At 46.7% G+C, this 13,152-nt stretch overlaps 1 protein-coding gene across 1 annotated transcript in view; it reads right to left on the reverse strand.

Annotated features, from left to right (window-relative positions):
- STMN2 (stathmin 2) overlaps positions 1-2,763 on the reverse strand; it is a 38,104-nt gene extending 35,341 nt beyond the window's left edge. The window contains exon 1 of the mRNA XM_084865000.1: positions 2,478-2,763. Coding sequence (XP_084721126.1) covers positions 2,478-2,496 — 19 coding nt within the window. The 5' untranslated portion in view covers positions 2,497-2,763. The remainder of the gene's footprint in view (positions 1-2,477) is intronic.
- Between the last annotated feature and the right edge of the window lie 10,389 nt (positions 2,764-13,152).

A 13,152-nucleotide genomic window follows, 5' to 3' on the forward strand; every position in this document is an offset into this window, starting at 1 on the left:
GGGGAGGGGGAGTTAAGGTTTTGTGCAAAACCTGTATTTATGCATTTATAGATGTAATCTTAGGGAATGCATGCCAAAGATCCTGTCTCAGGGATCCATGCACATGCTCACCGCTGCAGCCACAGCGCTCTGGGGAGAATCTTCCAGCAGCCTCTAGCACACAGCCCTGCCTTGAGCAAGCACCCGCGCCTGCATTCGACCCACAGTCACACACATCATTTCGAGAAAACCCGAAAACACGTTTGCTCCGAAAACACGTTTGCTTTCTAAAGGAAAATGAGCAATGCGGACAGAATTTCTTTTGGGGGCGGGGCCGGGGTCAGGGGTGGGGAAGGGAAGAGTGGGCGGAAGAAGGGTGAGTGCGACCAGGGTTAATCCTTAACCCAGTTGCAGTCATTCAAACCATCCGAACAAGGCCACGGAATCAGGAAATACTAATGGCGAGGATGTGAAATAGCCCTGACACTGAAGGCAGGGGTACCAGCCGCATCCCCTGCAGCAAAACCGCAGAGCTGGCGTCCCCTCCCCCGTCCTCAGGCCCGGCCGGGACTTGCGGGGAACCTGGGTTGGGGCGAGGGGGTAGCTCAGGACACTGCAGACCCGGTCTGGGGCGGCACCCCGGGGCGGGGAGGGGGCAGGGCGGGGCGCGGCGGGGCTCTGCAGCGCGGCTCCGCTCCCCGGCCGGCTCGCCACGCGCGCCCCCTCCCGGCGGCCGGCGGTGCAGCCCAGCAGGGAGGGGTGGGGCCGAGCCGCGCCCGGAGCGGGTCCCGCCGGTGGAGCCTGCCCCAGAGGTCCCCACCCCGGGGATCCGGGAGAGCGGAGCGTGGCCGTGGGCTTGGGCGGTGGAGAGAGTCCCCAGCTCCGCGGGCCGCGCCAGCCGAGGCGAGAAGACGCTCCCCGCGCCCGGGGCAGGGTCACCCGTGTCTCCCGCCGGCGGGCGGGGCCGCGCCTTTGTGCGCCCTGCGGCTCCCGGCCGGGGGTTGGGGGAGGGAGAGGGGCCCTGGGACTGCAGAGCCTCACCTCCCCCCACCCCTTCCCCTCCGCCTCCCTCCAGCCAGGACGCAGGCCGAGTTCGCCCGGCTCCCCGCCGAGGGTGGGGCCAGGGCGGGGCTTCCCGGGCACACCGGCCGCCTCTCCCCGCGCCTCACCCCCGGGCCCCGGGAGGGCAGCTGCCAGCCGCCGACCCCGGACCCGGGCCCCTCCCTGCTGTCACCGGGCCCCTCCCCGCTGTCACCGGGCCGCCAGCCCGGGCCAGAGCACGGGGCCCGCCGGGGCTCGGTCTCCAGCAGCCTGGGGTCTGGGCTGCGCCGTGAAACCTGCGGGGTTTGGCCCCGTCCGGCCTGCGGGACGGACATTCACGTGGCCCAGCCGGAGCCCTGACCCCTTTTGTGTCCGTTATTCAGACGCACGTCTGTGGGCTCCAGGAGCTGCTCCCCAAAAGCGCCCACAGGAGGTTACAGAAGCCGTTATCTGCTGCATGCCCAGTCGCCTCTGCAGCGCGGCTCCAAGAAGATGCTAACCCACTTTCCTCCTCTCCTGCAGCGGAACAATGAGGCCAGGCCGGGAGGGCGGGGACCGCGGCCCGGCCGCACTCCCAGCCCGGGCTCGGAGCCGGGGGCCCGGGGCGGGCGTGGCTCCGGGGTCCCGCTGCCTGAGCCCGAGAGGACGCCCCGCTGGGGGGGGGGGGGTGAGGGTTGGGCGGCGGCTCCGCGCAGGGTGGGGCGGTCCGCATTGTGCTCCAGCCCAGCCCGCAGGTGCCTCCCCCGGGGACCTGCCTCCTCACACAAAGAAACCCCACCCCGGGGCCCCCTCAGCTGCCCACCGCGCCCTCCCAGCCCTCCCGGCTCCCACCGTCCCCTCCCTCCCCCCAAAACAAAGGAGCCGCTCCCCGTCCCTCCGGGCGCCGCACCCAGGGCTAGCGGTCCTCCGGCCCCGAGACAATACCGCACCCCCTGCCCGTGTGTCCCCACCCGCCCTCCTCGCCACCCAGCTTTCCCAGCCTGGAAGGGACCCTTTGACTTTGCATTTTCTTTCTCCCACCCCTTTCTCCTCCCCAATGTCTCCCTTTCCCTCTCTCTCTCCCCCTTCCCTTCTCTTTCTTTCCTGCCAGAGGAGAGATAAAGGGCGTTACGAAGCACTTTCCAAAATCTCCCTTCACCTCGTTTAAGGTAAATGTTAAACGTAGCTGAGCCTTAATTTTAAACACAGCAACATAACGACCCCCCCACCCTGGGAAGGCAGCTGACCTGCGGCTACTTCTAAAAAGGAAGCTTGGCTTTGGATGCCCAACGACCCTCCCTTCCTCCTGGTTCTCCCCGGACCCCCACCCCGCACAGGGGTTCTCGGTTTCCGTGCAGCCCCGCGTGCCTTTCTGTCTATGAAACGTCCCCCTCCGGGTGCCTTCCAGGCTGGGCTCCGAGGCGGGGGGTGAAGGTGAGGGTGAGGGTGAGGGTGAGGGTGGCCCCTGGCCGCCTTACCCATCGCGGTCTTTGCCATCGCGGGGCTGGGCAGAGCGGAGCTGCGGCGGGAGGATGAGGGGTCCGGCGGCGGCAGCGGCGAGCGAGAGGAGCCTGGGTAAGGCACTGAGTCTGCGGCGGGGCCGAGCGAGGGAAAGAGCGAGGGGCAGGAGCCCGTGAATAATCACCGCCCCGAAGCTCGCGCAGATTGGCTCCCTGGGTCCCCTGACAGGGCTCGCGCAGAGTCAGAACCGCCGAGCATTCAGTATTGATTGGCCGGCGGTGCTGGAGTGCCCAGCACCAGGATGCAGTTTGGACTGGAAATCAGCCCTGCCCTGGCGGCTCCCCCCGTTCGGGGGGCCTGGTAGTACAGTCCAAGGAGAGTGGCGCCTCAGCCCAGAGGCCCCCTCCCAGGAGCTGAGAACTGGGCCGTGCCTGCCTGGGAACCAGCACGCTTGACCCCATTCACACATGTTCCTTTAGCACAAATAGTCCTGCACCAGGGAAAGGCTCTCTGAGATGGAGAAGCCTTCCCAGCATTCTGCCTGCTGGAAACATGTGTTTTAAAGGCCGCTTTCACTCCTTCGTCTCTTCTCTCCGCCTTTGGCCCTGTCTTTGGCAGATTCTAGCCTCCCAGGGTGGCCCCATGTCCTCTCTGGTGGCCACTCAGAGCAGAACCGCAGCCTTGTCATTCGTCTCTGGCCCAGCTGGGCTCAGCTGTCTCTGGACTCCTGAGGGTCCCTCACAGAGCAAGGCCTGGTGCTTTCTACTGTTGGCACAGAAGGAGGGGCTGTGTGGGAACAGGGACAGGGATGGTCCTCCTGGCGGCCTGGTGGAAGGGGAGGGGGGTTAGCCTTCTGGGCCTGTGTCCTGTCCATCTGGTGACCGGGCAGAACCAGGCAGTCTGGACGCCCTGACCTGAGCATTGGAGGAGGCAGAGGTGGGCGGATGCCGTGCTGGCCTGGAGAGGGTGGATTGCAAGGGTTGACCCCTGAGCGACACGTCCAGGTCTCTAAGAAGAACCCTCTCCGCTGAAGGCCGAGAAAGCAGGAAAGGCGTGGTCTGAGATCCAGACTCCATCGCTATCGGCCACATGTTCGAGTTTCTCATTGAGTAGCGTGGTATTCGAGGTTCTCTGAGACCACTCACATAAAATGACCTTTCATTGCAAATGAGACACTTATTCCTTCACCCCTTGTCACTTACCTGATGTCATTCAGTAAGTCATTTATTCCCACTGCACTCACAGATATTCCCTGAGCACTTACCAAGCCCTCAGGAAGCTTACAGCTGTGAGAAGGGCAGTAAGACTTGTTGTCATGGAGCTTTGAATCTCTGCTTGTGTAACGCTGCTGTGACTTTACTGAGCCTCCTCTAGGCTAGATCCACTCAGAAACCGTGGTTTTGACAATAGACAAAAGATTCACTAATCCCATTGCATTGGAAGCTAAGAGAAATAGGATAGCATAGAAATCATGAACATGTACGAAACCCTGGCAAGTTTTTATTTTACAGAAATTATTAGAATTTTTCTCATGAGTGAAGTGAGTTAATCGCTGCCGCTGTCTATCAAACTCCATTTCAAAATTTCTTTCTAGCCTCATGAATAATGTGAGTTTTGAATGCCCAAACCCCTTTGAAAACAGCAGGGAACTCTCCTTGGTGCTGAAACGCAGTTCCTCGCCTCCCGTTAACGTGCAACACATTTTAATCCCATGGACATCTTGGAACTAACTGAGGCTGCTCTGACCTGCTGAGTCACAGGAAAAACAAAAGATAAAGTGCAGATCAATAACATTATTCCTTGAACAGGAAGAGTAGAAATTATTTTCCTGTCACTGTATAGGTCTGTGACTATGATACAGCAGAAGCACAGTATGGAAGTTGGCAGGATCTGGAAATAGATAACCATTTTCTCCTCTCCATAGTCATTTCCCACTTTCAATGGGTGAGCTGATTTCCTCTCAGTGGAGCGGTTGCCAATCAGGAGGCGAGGGATCTTCAACAGATCTGTGTGACTAATGTCTTTAAAATACCCATCCTTCTTCTACCCACCACGCCCTTTCCCCTCAGGGTTAGATGTCATCTCTACACTTTCTTGAGCCTCCTTGGAAAGAAAGGTCCCTAAGTCATGGCACTGATGTCTTCAACAGCTACCACTGGCAGTTGAGCAAAATTTATTGCACTTTTTACCCCTATGAGTAAAACAAAACAATACAAAGCACACATTCTTCTGTCCTAGCTCACATTCTCTAGTGATGTTGCTTATTGATGGATTGGACTGTGAGAGAACGTCAATATATGCAAGGGCAGTGTCTGATGTGGGACTCTTCTGTTTCTGACTTCCAGGTGCTAGGCACCTACACTCAGATAAGTATGATTTTCAAATAATGTCAAGCAGGGGAGAGGGTAGGTTAGTAGGACTTACTATAGAATGTAAAGGTAGCAAGCTGTCCTGGTCAGGGTAGCTCAGCTGGTTGGGCACTGTCCTATGCACCAAAAGGTTTTGGGTTTGATTTCCGGTCAGGTTTCTGATTCAATCCCTCACTGGCTGGGGCGTGTTAGGGAGGCAACGGATCTATGTTTCTCTCTCACATCCATGTTCCTCTCTCTCTCTCTCTCTCTCTCTCTCTCTCTCTCTCTCTCTCTCTCTCTCTCTCTTTCCTCTTAAAAATCATATCCTTGGATGAGGATTAAAAAAAAAAGATATCAGACTAACATCAGTGGGCTAAGAAAACTTAAATGTACTCAAAGATCTGAGTTATAATCAATTATTATTTTTTCTTTTCTTCTCATTGTCAATCATGTGTCTCAGCCTGAGAGAATGGGGGCAAAATAGGAAGAAAGACATTATCTCAAATTTAATAATTTATTCATTATTCATACATTTGTTCAGCTAATTCATTTATCAAACAAATCCATATTTAATAAAACTTGGGGCTTTAATATTATGAAATCAGCTAAGTTTTTCCTTAATGGCTAAAAAATATAAAATGAAGAAAATCAGAAACCACAACTCTTTAAGAAGATAATACTTTTGGAGGGTGAATATCATCCTGTTTATCAGTTAGAGTCCTTTGGTTGCAAAGAATAGGGAAAACCAACAAACAAACACCCCAAGCTGACTCCTCTAATTAGCAGTAGAGTGGATTCCAGGGGTCAGGATCTGAGAGTCCACTTTCCCTGAAGGTAACGGTCTTCATGGGGACAGGTGGATCCCAAATAAGAGAAAATGCATTATATCTATACCTTGTAAACTAAGGAGAACCATCCCTGCTTGGGTAGATTGAAGGGCTAGGTTATCAAATAGAAACTGCCTATGGCTCCATAGATATTCAATAAGTTGTGCTATAATGTTTATGATTGTCAATATATTTAAACATTGTAAGGGTGGAGACTGAGTAATGTACATATTTCTATCTTTTTCGGTGTTTGGCTTCATGATTCAAGGTTAGATAAATGCTTGTGAAACAATAATAAAACACAATGGAAACTAATTCAAGGTGATTGAACCCAGTGCAGCCACAGAAATGCTCCCATCGCCCTCTCTGCTCTGAGCACACTGGGAGTGGGCACGAGGCTGCTCACTGTCGTTTCTCTATCTCCTGCACACGGGTGGACAGAGCTCCTGTCAGCAGAAGACCCTTGTGAATTTTTTTAAAATGTTAACAGCAGTGAGAGGAGGTGGTGGAGATCAGAGCCATGCTAACAGATTTTAATTACTGCGGGTCACAGCCTGTTATGTATTCTCTCTGCGTGGAGGCCTGAGGTGTTGATTTCTTTCCAAATTAGAGAGGAGCAGCTGCTTTGGAGGATTAGCTGATGTCATCTAATGTAGTCCTCTGGTTTTCTGCTCATAGTCATCATGTACCTGGAAAACAATCCTAAAGGAATTATTAAAAGTTACTAAGATATGAAAACTACTGTTAGAGGTAAATTAATTATCTTGACCTGATCTCAATTGATGTCAAAGGAAGTTTGTGAAAAATGAAAAGCCACTGAATTGTTTAGGTGGTTGGAAGTGCAGTTAAAGATATCTAGAGATATATCAAAAGTAGCAACACAGGAGAAGTAGTTAATTGACTGGCAGTTTGATGATTTTGTCATATTTAAATCTCTATAGAGTAACACAAAAAAAAAATAAAATAAGAGGGTTGGACATGTCTTAATTGAGCCATCAAATGTGGTTTAGTTAAAAGGAAAGTTATTCCAAGAAGGCATGCATGTCCCTTACTAACAATGGGGTCTGTGGGGTGCAGGTACTTCCCTGTGGGTCAGAGTTGTTTCTGCAATGCGGAATGAAGATGTCTTATTACTTCCCTTTTAGGCCAGTTATTAAAAAATGAAGAATGCTTAATCATTGTCTCCTTATTTGTGCCTAGGGTTTTCTTTATGCCAAATGGAACTTGTACATATTACTAAGCAGTATCATTTACCCTGAAGCAAAGTGACTTATTTGAAATGAGCAGGTCTTATTGATGGTTTCATAATTGAGCTTTTCTGGAAATGAACTTGCTCTAGTCATAAGAAGGGCTTGATAGGAACTTAATAAATCAAATCTCTATGCTAAATTGGTAATGTTGAACAAGTGTTTGCTGTCTTGGTGCCACCACTGTAACCCTTTCCTTCTCTCTGCGAGTTGATTTCCAGCCGAGTCCAAGGAGGACATCAGTGGGACACCATCTCAGCGCTTCAGTCCACAGCGCTGGTGAGACCTCGCTGAGTGCCTGGAAGGGAAGCCCAGGAGAAGAGGGACTCTCTTGTGCGGTATCCCGCGGTGCCTATTCTATCTTGTATTTCAAAAGAAGCCCCTCTGTGACACTGCAGTCACCATTCATTGCCTAGGAACTTTGTTTATCTTAGATCACAGCTGGAAGGAGGTGGAATCAGGGCAGAGAAAAGCCAAAGCACTTCATTATACTGCCTTCCCAGATATTTCCTATTGTTTATCCACTGATCTTCTGACCCTCTGAACTTCCTCCACCCCATCCTGCTTTATTACCAAATAGTACATGTAGGTAGTGCTTTATAAAATTAACTTCTTATTAACATAATACAGATGTCCCCCATTCCCTTCCCACCTTTACTCCATTCCATTCAGCCCTACCCCACCCCAAGCCTTCACCAACTACAGTCTGTGACCATGGCCTATGCATATATGCATGTATGTTCTTTGGTTAATCTCTTCCTGTCCCCTTCTCCTCTGAGATCTGTCCATCTGTTCCATGCATTCATGCCTCTGGACCTATTTTATTCATCAGTTTATTTTGTTCATTAGACTCCACATCTGAGTGAGATCATGTGATCTTTGTCTCTCTCTGACTGGCTTATTTTTGCTTAGTATAATAATCTCCAAAAAGCTATTTCATAAAAAATACAATTTGACAGAAACATTAACCTTGAGTTCAACTATAAGACAATAGAATCTCATTCTACTTTTTCTCATCTCTTCCTTTTTTTTTTTTTTTTTTTTTTTTTTTTTTTTTTTTTTTTTTAACAAAACTGCTTCCTAACTCCCAGGCTAGCAAGCAGAGAGCAATATGCAGATGGGGAGCAATACTGCCTCCTGCAGCAGGAGAGGAATTACCCACATATTCCACTACTTGGGTTTATTTAGAATGTGCAGGAAATGGTCTCTTTGGAAAGAGGATTCCAAAAGTGAGTGCGTACATATGTATTAATTCATACAACAAAATGTAAAAAAAATCTTTGTGATGAACTGTTTCAGATGGACATGAAGAGAGAGCAAATAGTGAACTTGTATCAATGAAGTAACAAATTATCAGGATTTTCTTCTATTCCTTTTTTTCATCTTTGCTGAAATCTTTAAGAGGAAATCTCAGTTATCATTTAAGTTCTTTTTACATACTTATCTCAAAAAGCTTTCCTGCCATAAGTACAATTCTATGGTTACACTTAATTTTAATAACAGTGTATTGGTATCATCTAATACGTGGTCCATAGTCACATTTTTATGATTGTCTCAAAACTGCCTTTTTACAGCATCTTTGTTTGCAGTGGGACTCAGACATGGTACACACAGTCTGTTCAGTTTTATGTGCTCAAATCTCTTGATCGGGGGCAGACCTCCCTACTTTATTTTAAATTCCCACCATTGAGCCCCTGCAGTCACTGGACCAATTGTCCTGTGACCTTTCTTATATTCTGATGTGGCTGCTTCCATGTGATCAATTGTTTCTGTCTTTCCTATAAATGGAAGTCAACTTTCTTGATTATATCCAGGATAATCACCTCAAAGAATAATCCATATATATTCAGTTGAATTAAAAGCACAGCTGTATTTACTCATATGCTGTGGAGATCAGTTGTGAAACCAAGACAAGGAAGAATTTATAAAAGCAAACTCCATAGCAGCCCAAAGAACAATGAATTATTATTATTATTATTATTATTATTATTATTATTATTATTATTACTTTTGCCCATGGACAAGCCAATTAGTTAAAATGTATCAGGAGGAACAATTTCTTTGAAGAAAACGGGCATTTATCAGGGACTGGCCATTGTCAGGGAAGGCAGCTTCAGTTACTTATGAGATTTCTTTGCCTGGAAGTGATGCGTTTTGTTTCTGGGTATGGCGATTGCTGAACTCTACACCTTGGGTAAGCTAAGACTGCACCATTTCTAAGTGACGGTGAGTTTGCTCTCAGCTGAGTGATCCAGGATGACTTCATCTCTTTGATGTCGAAGCATCAGCTGCTGTCAACCTAGCATAGTGGCCCTGCAGTGGTTTTTAAGCACTTGCATATCATTCAGTAGAAAAGGCAAGAGATCCAAGGACAACCATAAATATAAAAAGGAATATTTAGAATACCACCTTAGTTTTTCACTGATTTAGAACCAGCAAGAGTATAAGTCCCCTGGATCAGTTTGGTCAACATTCAAAACTATATGCACCCCCACCCCCAATCAACAAGCCTACCTTTCCCAAAGTGTTCTCACAGGATGAGTTATTGTATTGACTCAGGACTTGGCTAGCTGGTAAATAGTGAGGGACACTTTTATTAGCCGGGGCTACTGCAGGCAACAAATGTTTGCGGGTTGGGTGGGCTTCTAAAGTTTAATCTTTTTATTGCCATTGGGTTATGGTCAGCTCTAAATTGTAGGTCATGTTTCAGTCGGAGGAAGAAATCCTCCAGATAGCTGGTGTCTTGGATCTTTTCTGGTGAGTTACCATGTCAGGCTCCCCACCAAAAATGTGAGATGGGGAGGGAGGAATTCCAGTCCTTGGAAAGGCAGTATGATCTTGTCAAAGCATAGGCCTTATTTTGAAGTCATTAGCATGCCTGTAGCCCATCTAATTGTACAGGAAAATTCCTCCCTTGGGTGTATATTGACAGGACATAAAGATAATCAGGTGGTACCAGTTACTGCCCAACTGTAGTTGGTCTAATTGAGGAGAACAAATATTCTCCATTGATTTAACAAATCACGTAATGGTTCTCAATTGATTTATGACAAAATAGTTGAGTTATAACTTTCATTATTAGTCACCTGACCCTTTCTATCCTTGCCATCCCATGGAGGACCTTGAATCTCTGGATATATAACTAACAGCAGTAATTGTAGAAGGCCTAGAGTTCAATTGAGTCATGTGCCATTAGTTAATACTTTTTAGAAGGGTCTGGGCCAGGTAAGAAATCCCACAACTGGCATGTGGGCAGCTATGGCAATTTACAATATATAATTGTTTGCTTTATTTCTGTGAATTTCCTGCTTCTGGGAGGTTTTAGGGACCCCAGGATTGGATATGCAATGGAGAGAGGTATTCAGTAAGTTTGCATTGGGAAGTATCAATCCATGTTCTGGAGTTTAAAAGCAGCATTCCTGGTTAGAAACACTTGAAATGGTCTTTTTCAATGTAGTTCTAAGGCTGACCTTCATTGGCATATTTCTGTGACCAAGTGTGTATTGTTCACACTTGGTCTGTTCTCTGGAATCTCTTTAGAATATGTGCTTTGTACCTGCTGGACTCAGTATGTGATACTAAGCTTTGAAAACACCTGGCAAGATAAGAATGTAATAAGGGTAATCTGGTCAGCAAGAAAAGTGAGTGTATGGGCATTCTGTGATGTAGACCACATCATAATTAAGAATGGAGAAGAATTTTAGGATAAGAAAACTTGAATTGTTTGGTAAATATTAACTGTCCTGATTTTAAATATCATTAGTATTTAACTTTTAAACACAGTGTTTTTATTATATATCCCTCGTTTAAAGACAACAAGCTACAAAAACAAACAAACAAAAAAAAACAACAACAAAAAAACAGAACCCCCAAACCCAACACAAAACAAAATAAAATCAACAACCTAGAAAGTGAAACCTTGGGTCTTGAATACTTCTCAATTGTTTCTTGTTGGTACAGCACAAGTGTAGAAATTCTGGAACCATTTCGTATATGCAGCAGGATTGAGAAACTGAGTACATATAATCTTATTGTTGGGAGCTGGGAGGTGCAAATATGTATTGTAGAATGTAGGAAAGAACATATGGGAAAAGATTGGAATTATAGATATAAGAAATTGTACACATTCCCAATTCTTGACTTAAACACATACTATATTTATAATACAAGTCTGTATTTCTTAGTTCTGTCCACTAAATAGAAGCAATTACACCCTGATACAGTGAGCACAGCCAGCATCCATGTTCTGGTTTTGAAATAAAATTTTACATTAAATTCTTGAGTAGGATGATCTTGTCAAGGTATAGGCCACATTTATATGTGATCATCATGGGGCGACCATCTAAAGCATAATATGCTAATTAGACTGGATGTCCTTCTAGACATCCTTCCTTCTGGACAAAGCCACAGCAGGCACCAGGCCTCGAGTCTAATTATAAGATTCCCAAAGATTACATATGTGTGTGTGTGTGTGTGTGTGTGTGTGTGTGTGTGTAGGGGGGCATAACTTTAGTGATATAATGGTAGAGATCACACAGTCTGGATAGCTTTAAGAAAACCATGCCATGGTTTCTGAATATTTTAGAGACATAGTTGACTTCTGGGCTGGTATAGAGAGAAGTCAAGATAAGTCTGAGCACCTGATTGTGTAAAAAACTAAGGAAGTTCTAAAAAAAAAAAGTCATTGTGAAAAGGACACAGGAGCCAGCTTGAAGGGGCCCTGATGGCCAAATCTGGGACACCGTAATTTTCAGCACACATGTAGCAGTAATGACTGAGAACTCACTAAAGAAAATAAGAATCCCTGGGTCTCTAGTGATGCTAAATAAATAAACAAGAAAAAAGGAAAAGTTTTTAAAAAAATATTTTTTTATTGATTTCACAGAGGAAGGAAGAGGGAGAGAGAGATAGAACATCAATGATGACAATGATGAGAGAGAATTGTTGTTCGGCTGCCTCCTGTGCACCCCCCACTGGGGAACGAACCTGAAACCCGCAATCAGGGCATATACCCTTGACCAGAATCAAAACTAGGACCCTTCAGTCCGCAGGTTGATGCTTTATCCACTAAGCCAAACCAGCTAGGGCAAACTCTTTTTTTTAAATTTTTATTTATTTAATTTTTAAATATATTTTATTGATTTTGTACAGAGAGGAAGGGAGAGAGATAGAGAGCTAGAAACATTGATGAGAGAGAGCCATCGATCAGCTGCCTCTTGCACACCCCCTACTGGGGATATGCCTGCAACCAAGGTACATGCCCTTGACCAGAATTGAACCCGAACCCGGGTCCCTTCAGTCCCCAAGCCGACGCTCTATCCATTGAGCCAAACCGGTTTCGGCGGCAAACTCTTTTTTTTTAAAAAAATCATAGGATGTTATATAATAAATGTAGAAGGAGAGAGAAGGTGGGGGGAAAATCACCATTCTTTAACTACTATAGTGGTAATTGACTTAGGCAAGAATCAATAAATGCTAAAAGCTCTTAGGTGAAAGTTTGATGGGGAACAGAGAACTAACCTGTCGCAGAGTATTTCCCCCCAGATTACTTATTCATTACAAAGGGGATATTGATGATTTTACATGGAGAAACCTTGCAGAAGCCACCCGAGCCAAGTGATGGAAGTTAACATCACTAACAATACGATGAACTAACAGCATGTGCCTCTTGATGGACATCCCTGAGGACACACACCAGCAACTTGTTTTCCTGCAGAACAACTGTGACAAAACACCAAAAAGCCCATATGGATAGACAGTCCATGAAACAACTAGCTGGTATCCTATATAATAAAAGGCCAATATGCAAAATGCCCCCTTGATGGGGAGTTCAACCAGGAGTTCTACCAGGGGGCGGCGCTGGTCAGCCAACCACCCCCGACCCCTCCCCCGGGCCAGCCCCACCCCAGATCTGCCCCCCTCACTCAAACATGAATTTGTGCACCAGGCTTCTGGTTCTTAAACAATATCAGCGTCATCGGAGCAGCGACAGGTGAGAAACTTCTCCAGATACTATAATAGTAAACTAGAGAGACATCACAACTGATTGTAGTGAGTGATCCTGGATTGGATTCTGAATAAAGGAAAAGACTATATAAAGGACATATATGGAATGATGACCTTATTATGATATTATATTAATATTGGGTTTTCTGAATTTGGTGACTATACTGTAGTTATGTAACAGAATGTTCCTACTTTTAGGAGATAAACATGGAAATATTTAGGAATAAAGGGTCATGACATCTGGAACTTTCACGTGTTCAA

Source organism: Pipistrellus hanaki, assembly GCF_964339955.1.
Source record: "Pipistrellus hanaki genome assembly, chromosome: 17".
Lineage (NCBI taxonomy): Eukaryota > Metazoa > Chordata > Mammalia > Chiroptera > Vespertilionidae > Pipistrellus > Pipistrellus hanaki.